The sequence below is a fragment of the Caretta caretta genome, chromosome 4 (genome assembly GCF_965140235.1).
Source record: "Caretta caretta isolate rCarCar2 chromosome 4, rCarCar1.hap1, whole genome shotgun sequence".
Lineage (NCBI taxonomy): Eukaryota > Metazoa > Chordata > Testudines > Cheloniidae > Caretta > Caretta caretta.
In genome coordinates, this window is record NC_134209.1 from 123503717 (window position 1) to 123520262 (window position 16546).

The 16546-nt window shown below is 41.6% G+C and overlaps 1 protein-coding gene across 6 annotated transcripts in view; it reads right to left on the bottom strand.

Moving 5' to 3' along the window:
• CC2D2A (coiled-coil and C2 domain containing 2A) overlaps positions 1 to 16546 on the bottom strand; it is a 139577-nt gene that overhangs the window by 32528 nt on the left and 90503 nt on the right. For all 6 annotated transcript variants that reach the window (XM_075128025.1, XM_075128023.1, XM_075128024.1 and 3 more), the window contains 4 exons: positions 10231 to 10336; positions 9243 to 9352; positions 9015 to 9111; positions 5780 to 5878 (listed from right to left, as the gene is read on the bottom strand). In XM_075128025.1, coding sequence (XP_074984126.1) covers positions 5780 to 5878; positions 9015 to 9111; positions 9243 to 9352; positions 10231 to 10336 — 412 coding nt within the window. The remainder of the gene's footprint in view (positions 1 to 5779; positions 5879 to 9014; positions 9112 to 9242; positions 9353 to 10230; positions 10337 to 16546) is intronic.

The window sequence follows — 16546 nt, forward strand, 5'->3', positions numbered from 1 at the left end:
AGCTTCCTCAACCAAGGGAGCCTGGTCCGAGAAGAGCTGCTGAGTAGAGATGGGAACCATCTATCATAGAAGGGGAAGAGTATCTTTGGACAGACTGGCTAACCTGTTGAAAGTCTCGGTAAGGATAAAAGGGGTCAGAAAACAAGGGTGATGCCATGGTTGGTGTCTTCCGAAGACCACCTACACAGAAAGATGAGATGGACGAGGCTTTTTTAAAAAAACTAATAAAATCATCCAAAATACAGGACATGGTGGTGATGGGGTACAGATTTTCAAACAAGTACTTGGAATGCACTAGAGACAACTTTTTTTTTTTTTTTTTTTTTTTTTTAACAGAAGGTGGAGAAGCGACTTGAAGAGAGACTATTCTGGATTTGATTCTGACAAAAAGGGAGGAATTAGTTGAGAATCTGAAGGCGGAAGGCATCTTGGGTAAAAGTGATAATGAAATGGTAAGGTTCATGATTCTAAGGAATGGTAGGAGGGAAAACAGCAGAATAAAGACAATGGACTTCAAGATGGCAGACTTTAGCAAATCAGAGAACTGATGGGTAAGATCCCATAGGAATCAAGTATATGGGGAAAAAGAGTTCAGGAGAATTGGCAGTTTTTTAAAGATACACTATTAATGGCACACAAGAGCAAACTATACCAATGCACAGGAAAGCTAGGAAGTATGGTAAGAAGGTGCCCTAGATTAACCAAGAGATCTTCAATGACCTGCAACTCAAACAAAAATCATACAAAAAGTAGAAACTGTGCCAAATTACACAGAATGAATATAAAAAACAATATAAACATGTAGGGACAATTAGAAAGGTCAAGGCACAAAACAAGATTAAACTAGCTAGGGATGTAAAAGGTAACAAGAAAGCATTTCACAAATACATGAGAAGCTAGATGATGACTTGTTTAGCCTAACCAAAAGAAGGCTGAAGGGAGATAGGATTGCTCTCTACAGATATATCAGAGGGATAAATACCAGGGAGGGAGAGGAATTATTTAAGCTCAGTACCAATGTGGACACAAGAACAAATGGATATAAACTGGCCACCAGGAAGTTTAGACTTGAAATTAGACAAAGGTTTCTAACCATCAGAGGAGTGAAGTTCTGGAACTTCCAAGGGGAGTAGTGGGGAAAAAAAGACATATCTGGCATCAAGACTAAGCTTGGTAAGTTTATGGAGGAGATGGTATGATGGGATAGCCTTATTCTGGCAATTAATTGATCTTTGACTATTAGCAGTAAATATGCCCAATGGCCTGTGATGCAATGTTAGATGGGGTGGGATCTGAGTTACTACAGAGAATTCTTTCCTGGGGGGTCTGGCTGGTGAGTCTTGCCCACATGCTCAGGGTTTAGCTGATCGCCATATTGGGGTTGGGAAGGAATTTTCCTCCAGGGCAGATTGGCAGAGACCCTGGGGGTTTTTCACCTTCCTCTGCAGCATGGGGCACGGGTCACTTGCTGGAGGATTCTCTGCACCTTGAAGTCTTTAAACCACGATTTGAGGACTTCAGTAGCTCAGACATAAGTTAGGGGTTTGTTACAGGAGTGAGTGGGTGAGATTTGTGGCCTGCGTTGTGCAGGAGGTCAGACCAGATGATCATAATGGTCCCTTCTGACCTTAAAAAGTCTTTGATTCTATAACCAAGGCAAGAGTAGGCCCATTATTCAACAAGGCGGGAAAGACAATAACAGAAAAAGCAATAATGGCTGAAGTGTTAAACGTTTCAGTTTTCACCAAAAAAAGTTAGCAGTGACTAGATGACTTAGGGCTTGTCTACACTGGCAATTTACAGTGCTGCAACTTTCTCACTCAGGGGTGTGAAAAAACACCTGGGAGCTATCGCCCTCATGGAAGTGTTTTTTTTAGAGTGCTACGAGAGCTCTCTCTCAGCGCTGTGCCGTGACCACACAAGGCATGTTAAAGCGCTAGTGTAGACTATCCCTAACATAGTGAACATCACTTTAAATGGAGTAGAATCTAAGGTTAAAAAAAGAAAATAAGTTAAGAATTACTTAGAAATATTAGATATCTTCAAGTCAGCAGGGCCTGACGAAATACATCCTAGAATACTTAAGGAACTGGCTAAAGAGATCTCTGAGTCATTAGAGATTATCTTTGAGAACATGTGGAGGATGGGAGATACACTTGAGGACTGGAGAAAGGCAAATATAGTACCTATCTATAAAAATAGGAATAAGAACAACCCTAAGAATTACAGACCAGTCAGCTTAACATCAAGTGCCTACAAAGACAAAGGAGCAAACAATCAAATAATCGATTGGTAAGCATCTAGATGAAAATAATTAACAGTCAACACTGATTTATCAAGAACAAATTATGTCAAACCAATTTAATATCCTTCTTTGATTGGGTAACAACCCTTGTGGATTGGGGGAAGCAGTAGATGTGATATATCTGAACTTTAGTAAAGCTTTTGATACTGTTTCACATACCGTTTCTCATAAACAAACTAGAAAAATATAGCCTAAATGAACCTACTATAAGGAGGGTGCACAACTGACTGGAAAACCATACTCAGAGAGTAGTTATCGATGGTTCACAATCAAGTTGGGGTCTTGCATATCAAGCATATCGAGTGGGGTCTTGCAGGGATCTGTCCTAAATCTGGTTCTATTCAATATCTTCATAAGTTAGTTGGATAATAGTATAGAAAGTATACTTTAAGTTTGCAAAGGACATCAAGCTGGGAGGGAGGTGCATAAGCTTTGGAGGATAGGATTAGAATTCAAAATTATATTGACAAACTGGAGAAATGGTCTGAATCAAATAGGATGAAATTCAATAAGAGACAAATGAAAAGTACTATACTTAGGAAGGAATAATCAAAATACAAAATGGGAAATGACTACTTAACCAGAGTACTGCAGAAAAAGATCTGGGGTTATAGTGAACCACAAACTAAATATAAGTGTACAATGTAACACTGTTGCAAAAAAAAGCAAACATCATTCTGGGATGTATTAGCAGGAATATTGTAGGCAAGACAGGAGAAGTAATTCTTACACTCTACTCAGAAATGATAAGGCCTCAGCTGGAGTACTGTAACAGTTCTGAGCACTACTTTGGAAAAGATGTGAACAAAGTGGAGAAAGTCCAGAGAAGAAGAACAAAAAAAAATGATTAAAGGTCTAGAAAACATCACCTACGAGGGAAGACTGAAAAAACTGGGTTTGTTCAGTGTGGAGAAGAGAAGACTGAGGGGGACAGGATAACAGTCTTCAAGTACGTAAAAGGTTGTTATAGAGGAGGGTGATAAATTGTTCTTCTTACCCACTGATGACAGGAAAAGAAGTAGTGGGCTTAAATTGCAGTAAGGGAGATTTAGGTTAGACATTAGGAAAAACTTCTCACTGTAAGGTGTGGTTAAGCACTGGAAAAAACTACCTAGGAAGGTTGTGGAATCTACATCATTAGAGGTTTTAAAGAACACAAAAACACGTCAGGGAGGGTCTAGATAATACTTAGTCCTTCCTCAATGCAGGGGATTGGACTAGATGACTTACCAAGGTCCCTTCAGTCCTACATTTCTATAAAAATATGTATGTTTCATGTGAAATACCAGTATCTAAAATGTTTATGACAAAAATCTGACATCTCAAAAGACCAGTTACTTCCTTTACAGTAACTGTGGTTCTTCTAGATGTTTAGTTCATGTGAACCCCACAAAGTGCACATGCACCCCATGTGCATGAGATAAGATTTTTTTGGATAGTAGTGTCCACTGGGTCCCACCTGAACCCTGAATGTTCTTTCACTGCACACACCTGAGGGCATAAAGGACAAAGCAAACCCAAATGTCCCTTAGTTCCTTTGCCATTACAGAATTCCAAAGCTAAAGGACTCTGGAGTAGCAGGGAAGGAAGGCAGGTCATGGGATTCACAGGAATAAAACAGTTTAAAGAATCACAGAAACTGTAAATAACTTTCTTTCTACTTTGTGTATTTGTGTATGGCAATCACACTCTAGATGATTGGTTAGCAGTCATCTCTCCAAGAAAGTGGCTGCCAGAAGTCCTATCAGACCCAAGGCTTCAGCACTGCTGTACCATCAGATCTAGCAGCCCAAACCAGAGAGTAGTCATGTGTAAACATGTACACTAATCTCCATGTAGCTACCCTGTAAATCTCTGATCACAGGAACATTCTTCAAGCATGCAGAAGTGATAACTTCGTCACTGGCTGACAGTGCTCTAATATGAGGGTAGTAATTTAGTTACCTCACAGAAAATCTTTATGCAATTAGACACCCATTTTGAGAGACTCTGGCTTGAAAGGCCAGTCCTCTAGACCTGTCCCCAAAGCCTACAAAAAGTCTGAGTGACTTGAAAAAGGGGTTTGTTCTGTGGAAGTAGTAAAACAGTACCCTCAATACACCAAGTGTGTGAAGTCTGGCCTCCCAGTACCTGAACGAGGTTTAGGGGAAAAGATGAATGGACTCATGAGTTGAAAGTCTGAAATCACTCTAGGTAAGAACTTGGGGTAAGGTCTGAGAGTCACTTTATCCTTATGGAATGTAGTCTAAGGAAGTCCTGCACTCAACACTTGGATCTTGCTCACCCTCCAAGCAGAGATAGTAACTACCCAAAATTATATCTCAATAGAAAGGTAGTATCGGGTGCAAGCTGCTAAATGCTCTAATGGGGGTTCCATTATGATCAGCAGGATGATGTTAATATCCGTAACTGGGGCAAAAAACATAGACCAGACCTTTCAGGAATGTAGTTATTGTTGGGTGTGAGAATATAATGTGAAACTGAATCAGAGAGTGATAGGCTGACATCATAATTAAGTGAACCCTACAGAGCTGATTGAGAACCCTGACTTCTTCAAGGTTAGTAGGATAGTCCAGAATACTAAAAATAGAGGTCTCTGGTGGTAAGTCATGTTGAGCAGTCCAGATAATAAAAATCTTTACTTAGATCTATATGTCAGCCTTGTAGAAGGCCATCCTGATTTAAACTAGAATGCACTTCAGAGGAGCAACTTCTATCCATAATGCTAAGCCAGCTAACATCCATGCTGTCTGATGCAGGGATGAAGGATCCATGTGAAGGACCTGCCTAAAAGGTTTGGAAGCGTGACTGGAGGCTGTGTTGACAGGCACATCAGCTCCAAGTACCAAAACTGTCAAACTCATGCTGTTGCTATCAGTATTAATAAGGTTTTGTTTTCTCTCACTTTTTTGAGGACTCTGGGGTGTAGCAGAAAATCATATATCAGGTCCCTCTTCCAAGAATTCATGAATGCATCCAAAAGGAAACCCAGACTCATCCCTCCAATGAAGCAAAACAGTTGGTACTTCTTGTTCATGCTGGTAGCACAGAGGTCTGCAGTGGGAAGTCCCACTTGAGTAAGATTTGTAGGAAGATGGAATCTTTGAGAGTCCATTTGTGATTGACATGCACTTCCTGCTGAGATAGTCTGCTGGGTTTTTCTGAATGCTTGGTAAGTGTAGAGCTACTGAGTAACCTGATTCTGTATATACCAATCTCACAGATGAACAGAGAGGGGATGCTCTTGCTCTGCCTTGTTTGTTGACATAGGATTGACACAGTTGTAATATTGTCTTGTCAGGACTTACATGGTAGCTCCCTGGAGATATTAAATGCAAGACAAGACTCCTATATAACAGATATAGTTAAGAGGTAATGACATCAGTGTTGTCAAAACTACAGGAGACAGATCAGATGTTCCACTACAGGCATCTTCCAAACTTATAATTCATACTCCACTTTACTGATACTTACCCTTGTTTGAAAGTATATGGTAGAAAACGGAATCCGAACACATCCCAGCCAATGTCTCTCAACACGAGTATAGATACCACTTCCTCTTTCACGATCATCCTAGAAAAAAAATTGCAAAATACACATTATATCAACAATACAGTGTACACAAATTTACAAGCAGATTTCATTCCCTTTAACCGTCTTCAACTTTCTCAATGGCTTAGTCAAGTTATTAATAAATTTTTAATGAAATTTGTTACAAATACTGGTTAAACTATAATAATAATAATTTGTTTCTTGAAGCATCCAAATGTGATAGACACTGTGCAAACACAAAAGAAGGAATGGCCATTGCTACAATGAGCTAATGTTCTAGGGCCCTAGACTTGCAATGAGCTCTGTGCAAGAGGATCGCTGTGCCTGCACAGAGCTCTATTAACTTTAAGGGGTTGCCTAAGCAAAGCACATTAAGCCCCAGTCCTGTAATGAAAAAGATTCAATTAGTATTAAAAAAGCTTTCTGGACTGACCAGTTGATAAGATATGTGAATAATAAAACAGAAAAATGGGTAGAAGAGATGACAAGAGATGTTGCTTTGTGGAATTGCAAAAAGAAAAGGAGTACTTGTGGCACCTTAGAGACTAACCAATTTATTTGAGCATAAGCTTTCGTGAGCTACAGCTCACTTCATCGGATGCATACTGTGGAAAGTGTAGAAGATCTTTTTATATACACACAAAGCATGAAAAAATACCTCCTCCCACCCCACTCTCCTGCTGCTAATAGCTTATCTAAAGTGATCACTCTCCTTACAATGTGTATGATAATCAAGTTGGGCCATTTCCAGCACAAATCCAGGTTTTCTCACCCCCCGGGAAATAGCCCAACTTGATCATCATACACATTGTAAGGAGAGTGATCACTTTAGACAAGCTATTACCAGCAGGAGAGTAGGGTGGGAGGAGGTATTTTTTCATGCTTTGTGTGTACATAAAAAGATCTTCTACACTTTCCACAGTATGCATCCGATGAAGTGAGCTGTAGCTCACGAAAGCTTATGCTCAAATAAATTGGTTAGTCTCTAAGGTGCCACAAGTACTCCTTTTCTTTTTGCGAATACAGACTAACACGGCTGTTACTCTGAAATTTATGGAAATGCGCATTCATGTTCCCTTATATGCAAAAATCACAGATTTACACTAGTCTAGTCTATCTACACTAGTCAAATAACTAGCTCTGTGTTTGCCTATAAAAGACTTGTAGGTGGATATCAGGATGAATAGGTACAAAGGAGGTACAGATCTGTGTACACACACACGCAACTGTGTTTGCAAAGTGTGCATGCCAAGGCAGGTTTAGCATGGGTCCCCGGGTTCATCAACACCTACAGAAATAATGAAACTAGGAGTGCCAAACTTGAATGGTGTTGTGACCTCGTGTGCTAAGTTGCAACACCACCCATTCTAGTATGACCCAGCCTCCCCGCTGATGGTCGGGCTGAACCTGAGTGGTGTTGTGACCCCATGTGCCAAGTAGCAATGCCACGGACTCAAATTTGACCCAGCTTCCCCGCTTGACAGTTGGGCCAAACCTGAGTGGCACTGTGACCTTGTGCACCAGGTCACAATACATGGAGCTGGAAAGCCTGGTCCAACTCCGCAGGACAAGAGCTGCCACTGGTGTGAAAGTGCAGGGTGAACTCACTCTAAAGCACACCCCTCTTCCCAGGGCCGCCCCTCTGCACTAGGATAGAATTAGGGTTGCAGTGCCAAGGCAGAGGCACTGCTGCCGGTGGCCAGTCCCCCCTCAACTACAATTCAAAATCATGTCCAAGAAGAGTTTAGTATAGTGCCCCTATTGAATCAGGAGGCTACATCCACCTCGAGTGCATGCATACTTTTTTAATTGAAGATCAAGCATGTTAATTTTGACCTTGATTTCCAACTTCTATAGAAGTACACATTTTTGCTTATACAAAACCAGGCATAAGTACTGTATATTAAACAGAGATGTATAATTAGCTATCTCCATGCACCCAATTTGTGTGTGCTCATCCAGTGACGTGGACATTTAAATGCCCAAGCCTACTTCAAAGGTGAAAATCTAGCTGTAATGGTGTATGCAAACCCCACATTGTGCTGGAAGGGTTTAAAGGACAGTATTGGGCCGGAAGGGTTTAAAGGACAGTATTGGGCCCAAGTAGCCCTGTCCCTCCAACCCTGAAGAGCATGGTCCAACTTAAGATAGGACTGAAAAGGGAGGAACCCAGCTCAGAAGGGGAATGGCTGGAGAGGAAAACAGACCTACCCCAAAAGCTCCTGACAAGGGTACGAGAGAAGTCTCTCTCAGGGATGTGAGACTATATGCTGAGGCTGGTTGGCACTGATGGTATGTGGGGAATCCATCCCCTTCCATGGGTTTGGACAAGTATAACTTGGAATTGGAATTTAGCAAACAATTCTGATAATGAACAAGAAGAAATAAAATCCAGTTTACTCTCCATTAGCTATGTTGGCTCTATACTCCTACCAGGATTAAAAAGCAGTAAAATCCTCATTTTTTGTCACTGAAGTCAGCACATATTATGACTACACACACAAGCTCAAACCTTAGGAAGCACAAAACAGGCTGAGTACCTGGACTTTACACAGCACTGCTATGTTTGGGTTGGGTGCCAAACAATGGAACAGGGATCTTACAATCTAGATTGGACATAATATAGCTAGGAATGACAACGATGGGAAAAGGAAAGGAACATGGGAGGATGAAGGATGTAACAGTGAAAGTTCATGATATGGACTTACAGTAGAACCCCTGTTTTATGAACTAACTGGGGATGGAGATCATAAAAATCAAAAAGTTCATACAATCGATCACCTTAAAATTACAATAGGTTTGATGTATAGGTTGCATCATGGTGCAGCACGTTGCTTTCTTCTCACCCTTCAAACCACTTCAAAGCAATTTAAATGCACTGAAGGCATCGGAATGTGAATGGATGTCGACTTGTTCTTCATCAACATCACTTTTGTCATGAGATTTTTTCCCCTCTCGTCAGGAAAACTGGTTCGAATAACTGGTCATTCATAAGACTAGTGTTCTATTCTACTATAATTTACATATATATCTTGTTGATTACCCTTGTGATTATTTTTCATATACTCAAGAGAACCAGCCATAATATTCAGTGATATTTTTAATATCAAAGACATTGACATAAATGTTAAAATGGTCTTTCAGATGCCAAGCTCACCTCTAAGACATCATAGAGTACTTCATCAAAAATGTTAATGAACACTTCATCCTTCACTGTCTGCAAACTTGTGGTGCTGTAGTCACCATTAGGAGCTCTATCAAAATAAAATATTCCTTATTACAGCAAAACTGTACTATATTAAATGTTACATTCATTTACACAGTCAAACAAGAATGTTACTCAAGGACATACTGTGAACATTAACTTGTTTTCATTTACTCATACCTAAATGGAAGTTCAAGTTCCTCATTCCAGTTGGGGTTTGGCCCCTCTGCTGTTGTTGTCCTGCAGACTGTTCGCTGAAAAGAAACTTCTACAAAAGGATGGACTAAAACCTTCAAAATACAATTAAAATGAAAATAAAAATAGACAATTTGACAGAACATTTGCAAATTGTCAATTTTCAACATATGTAATAAAATGAAAATAACATATGAAAGATATGTTAGTTTGTTGACTTCTGTGACAAACACAGAATTCTGCATTTCATGGGCTTCTAACATTTTAGGGTGTTGATTTTTTTTTTTAACTCTTACATTCTTGAAAAGAAATATATAGTCAAACTACTGATGTGTCCAGTCTTAAATTTCACTTTAAGATTTTTGTGTAGAATTAAGCCTGAATTAAAAAGGATCTATCAGACAGGTTTGAATTTAGGAACAGGCAAAGGCTGCTAGTTACCTGAACAAGCTATTTAAAACAGATTATGTGACCCTATCAGCCTGTTGAAAGATGTACATTTGTGTCTTACTGTCTGTAATCAAAGAACAAAACTTGTTGATACTATCATGGTTCTCTCTGATTCTGGCCCTTCTTACCCTTACTTCTGGCCCTATCTGTTTCAGTTAAATTAATCTTGAACTAGAAATAACAAAACCCTAATATTATCTTTTAAAAATGCCAGAAAAAAGAATTTATCTAGTGTCCGAAAGTGTGATAGGAACCACACAAAACTTTAAAAAATCAGGACATTATATACTTCTAAAAAGGGCAACAAATGTAAAATAAAAACAAAAACAGAAGCAAGAACAGTGGGTCTCCATCCTCTCTCGAGGATGCTAAATTTGGGCTTCCAATTGCCATCAAAAATTTAATCTCAATTTCAACCTCACTGATCACATGATCTAACTAGTTAATGTTACTGCTTAAAAGAAAAGGAAACAACCCCGTATGACCAAATTACCATTCAATATATGTCAATATTATACTGTACCTGATTGAAAGCCCAATCAATGCTGTGGGTTGGGCTCTGAGGTGATGGAGATGCTGCAAACATCTCATTAAAGGACCTTGAAGATCTGGATGGCTGTTGAAGTTTGCTAGGAAGGAAAATATATAACTGTGACGGAGAACACGCAAGAGAAAGTTATTTACCTTATAGTAACCGGAGGTTCTTCAAGATGTGTGATCCCCCTGGGGGAATCCATGTGCCCAATCAGAGAATTCTTGAAAGCAGTGTCCACTGGTCTGCGCATGGACCCTCACTCTCCTCATGCCTCCAACTGAGGAGCTAAAGGGCAGAGTAGACCAACCACCTCTCCAGTTCCTTCTATATCAGGAATCCCACCATGATCTGAAGCAGAAAGGAAGGAGGGCAGGCAGTGGAATACACATAGGGACAACACATCTCGAATTAAGTAACTTTCTCTTCTCCTTCGAGTGCTGGTCCCTGTGTGTATTCCACTGTGGGTGACTGATGATGAGCAGTACTCAAGTAGGAGGAGGGTGTGAGGATGCAGGCGACAGAGCCAATTGAAGGATTACCATCCCAAAGGCCACATCAGCAGAGTTCTGTACTAAACCATAATGTCTCACAAACATGTGGAAGGAACTCTATGTAGCTGCTTTACAAAAGTCAAGTAGAGGTACTTCTTGAAGTGATGCCATTGATGTCACTTGTTCTTTTGTAGAACGAGCTCTCAACCCCATAAAGGGGAGGAAGATTACACAGCTAAAAGAGTAAGATAGAGTACAAGATCTATTTAGAGATTCTCTCAGAGCATACAGATTGACCTTGAACTCTTTCTGCTACAGCGATAAACAATCTAGGAGGTTTTCTGATTGGCTTTGACCTTTGCAGGAAAAAGGCTATGGTCCATTGCACATCAAAGGAATGAAGTCTCCTCTCTTCTTCAGATGCATTTAGTTTCAGAAAAAAACACAGGTAAGTGGATTGACTGGTTCAGGTGAAACTCCGCAGCTACTTTGGGGGTGAACTTAGGATGTAAGCACAATGAAATTTTGCCTCTATGGAACACGGTGTAAAGTACTCCAAGCTCATCCAGCCTCCTGGCTCAGGTGATGACTATATATCTGTGCAACTGTCCAGGTAAACTCCCCAGCCTAAAAGGAAAAGGAGTACTTGTGGCACCTTAGAGACTAACCAATTTATTTGAGCATGAGCTTTCGTGAGCTACAGCTCACTTCATCGGATGCTGTAGCTCACGAAAGCTCATGCTCAAATAAATTGGTTAGTCTCTAAGGTGCCACAAGTACTCCTTTTCTTTTTGCAAAGACAGACTAACACGGCTGTTACTCTGAAACCAGCCTAAAAGGGAAGCATCTGTATTGATCATCCTGTCTGGTTAGGGGGAAAGGAAGGGAATGCCCATGTATACCTAGCAATGGATTCTTCTACCATAGTAGAGATGATGTTACCTTGATGGGAACAGTTACTATGGCGTTCATGGTGAAAATACTGTTTGATGTCATGCTTGCAGACAAAGATGGAGTCTGGTGAACGGTGTCACGTAAGTACATGAAGCCATATATCCCAGGAGGCAAAGACAAGTTCTCATGGTTGTTTGAGGGTTGTTCATGACCTGATCTGTGAGGTCATTTATCACCTGGAACTTGTCCATCGGCAGATAAGCCTTTGCCGTGATGGAATTTAAGGACTTTTTCTGCGGAAAAGGACCTAGGGGTGACAGTGGACGAGAAGCTGGATATGAGTCAGCAGTGTGCCCTTGTTGCCAAGAAGGCCAATGGCATTTTGGGATGTATAAGTAGGGGCATAGCGAGCAGATTGAGGGACGTGATCGTTCCCCTCTATTCGACATTGGTGAGGCCTCATCTGGAGTACTGTGTCCAGTTTTGGGCCCCACACTTCAAGAAGGATGTGGATAAATTGGAGAGAGTCCAGCGAAGGGCAACAAAAATGATTAGGGGTCTGGAACACATGACTTATGAGGAGAGGCTGAGGGAGCTGGGATTGTTTAGCCTGCAGAAGAGAAGAATGAGGGGGGATTTGATAGCTGCTTTCAACTACCTGAAAGGGGGTTCCAAAGAGGATGGCTCTAGACTGTTCTCAATGGTAGCAGATGACAGAACGAGGAGTAATGGTCTCAAGTTGCAGTGGGGGAGGTTTAGATTGGATATTAGGAAAAACTTTTTCACTATGAGGGTGGTGAAACACTGGAATGCGTTACCTAGGGAGGTGGTAGAATCTCCTTCCTTAGAGGTTTTTAAGGTCAGGCTTGACAAAGCCCTGGCTGGGATGATTTAACTGGGAATTGGTCCTGCTTCGAGCAGGGGGTTGGACTAGATGACCTTCTGGGGTCCCTTCCAACCCTGATATTCTATGATTCTATGATTCTATGACTCTCCGATGAAGTCTAAAGTCTGCACTGGAGTGAGAACAGACTTTTACAAGTTTATGCTGATCCCTAGGGAAGACCAACTGAAGCACTGACAAAGTAGACTCTTAGGATTCTCTATGTGCTTTGCAACGAGAAGGCAGTCTTTGAGATGGGGAAGACAATGAAACCATGATGCCTGATGCTACCGAAAAGACCTTGGTAAAGATCCTGGGGGCAGAAGCAAGTCTGAATGGGAGCTCTATATTGAAAATAGTTGGAGCCCACAATGAGTATGAGAAAACGTCTGTGAGTGGGGTGAATGTTCACGTGAAAGTACATATCCTTCACACTGAGAGCTGTAAACCACAAGCCCTTTTCCAGGGATGGGATTATAGATACCAACATGACCATGCAAAATTTCAGTTTGTGAATAAAGCAGTTAAGATGGCAGAGATCAAGATTAGGTCACCAGCTGTCCTTCTTTTTGGGTACTAGGAAGCACATTTAGTAAAAACTCTTTCTTTGGTACTGAACAAGTACTGACTCTGTTGCTTCTCACTATAAGAGGGATTCTACTTCTCGTTTTAGAATCTCCTCACGAGAATGGCATCTGAAGGTCCCCCAGGCTTTGGAGGGGGCAGGGAGGTAAATTAAAATTGCATAGCCAGAATGGATATTTAGTACCCCCTTGTCTGTTATTGCACTTCAGATGTGGAAAAATAGGGCTATGCAACCCCCCCAGAGGGTATGTGGGAATCGGCAGGTGGTGGCATCATTGCTTTGCAGCACTCAACCTCCCAAACATATCATTTAGCTGGGTGCTGGGATTGGATTGACTATATTGCCACCGGAGCTGCAAGGAAACAGGACTTCTCAACCCTCTGCCTCTTATAGGGCAGCTCATAAGGCTACTGATGGTAAAATTATTGAGCTGTTGGTCTAGGCTTGTATGACTGCCTGTGGAATTTTCTCTTCAGGGCAAGTATAAATATTCCCAGGGAGTGGAGGGTGCTCTTAGAGTATATAAGGACTCATCTGTCTTTTGATATAAAAAGATGAGTTTTGTCAAAGGGCAAGTCCTCCATGGTGTCCTGGACCTTCCTGGAAACCCCAAAGTGCACAGTTGATTCACAGCACATCACAATGGCAGTAGCCATTACCCTGCTGATTGAAAAGCGATCCAGTCAACCAACTGGCTTTTTTCAAGGAGAGACTGAAGTTGAGCTCTATCCTACTGTTCAAACTTGTCGATGAAATCCATGAATTTGGAATAGTTCAGGTACTCATACTTAGTCATCAGTACTTGGTAACTGGCTATTCAGAACTGAGGCCTAGTAGAAGTGAAGAACTTCCTTCCCAATAAATTGAGTCTTTTACCCTCTTTGTCAACCGGAGTAGATATAGGATGTTGCTATCTAGATCTCTTCATGGCAGATTGAGCAACCATAGTTAAGAGCATGATGAGAAAAGAAAAATACAACCTCTTTGGCTGGGACAAAATAGCATTTTCTGCCCTCTTAGGGCAAGTGGCTGGGGTATGCTGGACACTGTTCTTTTTTCCAGATCATTTATGAATGTGTTGAACAGCACTGGTCCCAGCACTTGTCCTTGGAGGACCCCGCAATTTACCTCTCTTCACTGTGAAAACTGACCATTTATTCCTACACTTCCTTCCTTTTCCATGGGGTCAGAAAAAAACTCTGACTGTCCTCTCAGGCCTGATCTACACTGGAGGGGCAGGGGGGGGGATATAACATAGCTGAAGTCAACATACCTCTATCGAGGGATTGCTTGACTCCCTACCAGATCTTGTTGACTCTGCAGGTTAGTACAGGTCTCATGGTCCCCAGTATGGCCAGTAAGACAGGTCAAAAGGTGGTTGTGGAGGTCCCCATGGCACAGCATACCAACAGCTCCAATGCAGGTGCTGAGGTGGAGCTTGATTCCAGCCAGGTCCTGGTCCCCTGTCTGGGAAATTATGCCTCAGAGGAGGAAACATCAGTTCATCAGGTGGTTCAGAGTCTCCTCACAAAGAAAATGTTGATTCCGTATTCATCAGCAGTACTGATGGCTCCCCTGGAGGGAAGCCATGGCTGGCCGATGGAATGGGAGACAGACTCCTCCCATAAAATACATCTAATGTGATGGAGACTGGGGATCCAGGAGAGCAAAAATATCATCAGGAGGGGTATAAGCCTTTGCTCTCATTAGAGTGGCAAGGGATCCTGTCCACTTGAACTGACGGAGCCAGAGTTGTTACAGTTTGTGCCACAGTTGAGTGAGGCAGAGCTCTACTGTTGGTGGCTGAGGCGCTCAATGGTTGCCTTTTATCGGTGCCATCAGTCCCCATTAAGGCTTAGTTGGTACTGGAGGCACGGTTCCCACCAGACAGCAGTCCGGTACCAATAGAGCCCTGGACTTGTATGCCTTCATGTGATGACCCTGAGACTTACGGCATTCTTGGTCCTCAAGGGCTGTGCAGGAAAACTTGATGTAGGCAGAGTTGTATCTAACTTCTTTGAAGAGGATTTTGAAGCTTGTATGTTTATGGGAATGGTCTCTACCCTCCCAACAAGACCCCGATGCGGGATCTGTGAGAGTAGATTTCCCCTCTCCTAAGTCAGACCTCGTGGCAGAAGGCACACTCCTTGCTGAGCATAGCATGGTCTCGTGGCCTGGGTCTGACTGGCCCCATGGCTTTCTCCACTGAATGCTTGGTAAGGCAAAGTTCCCACCCCTCATGGGTATGAAAAGAATGGCAGATACTGCACTTTGCCACAAAGTGAACTTCCCCAAGGCAGTACAGTCAGCATTGATGATCATCACTGACTGAGATGGAGTGTTTGCAAGAAGCACAGACAAAGCCCTGGCTGGGATGATTTAACTGGGAATTGGTCCTGCTTCGAGCAGGGGGTTGGACTAGATGACCTTCTGGGGTCCCTTCCAACCCTTATATTCTATGATTCTATGAAGTCCAGTCCCATAATGGGGAAAAGAGGGGAGCTAGTGAATTCCCTGGGATGAGTAATTTAACTATTGAACTATAAAATTTAGCTAAAAACTATAGGATAAAATCCTAAAACTATTTACAAAAACCATCTATATATGTATTTACAGATTGAAGAAGAAAGAAAGACAAAGCTCCAGACACTGGAGGTTCTGACCCAGGCCATCTGGTCATAAGAAGGAAATGGAGAGAGTCAGTCAGTCCGTTCCGCCCTTTATCTCTTTGGTCGGGTGCAAGAGGACAGCGAAGGCACATTCATGGACCCTGCTTTCAAGAATTCTCTGACTCTGGTCACATGCGTTCACAGTAGACTACAGATAGGGACCAGGACTCAGAGAACTACTGAATATTAATCCTCACTTCACTAAATATGTAGTTAGCTGTACAGAACTTGGTTTGGCTCTAAAAATATTTTTGACATTTTCATGTTATGCCTCTACACCATGACTATATTTATTCAGTGAAAACAAAGCTGTAAGGGTAGTGAGATAAGCTCCACAGTGGAAGAGAACTTCCTGCCTGGAGGCATTCTTTCCTGAGGCATTCATGTGTCCCTCAGAACGACAAGGCACAGCTTTCCCACTTCCCTGAGGAGTTTATATGGTCTGCAGGTTGCTCAGTTTAAACAGATCTATCCCAATGGAACTTCTAAATAGTACAGATTCCTTAACTTCTAAACAAGTCCTCCGTGGGAAAATAAGCAAAAATTAATATATAGACAGCAATTTAATGTGTGGAATGAACAAATGCAAATATAACTATATTTACCACAAAAAGTTGTATAGAAACACTGTACAAGTAAATGTAATAATAATACAAAAATTGAACAATAAATGTAAATAACTACTCAAGATCGTCAGAATGTAAGATCACAGTTCTTTTTTAAAAAGCTAGGTTTTTTTGGAATATTGAGGGCAAAATGTACACTGTCACTTTAATGCACA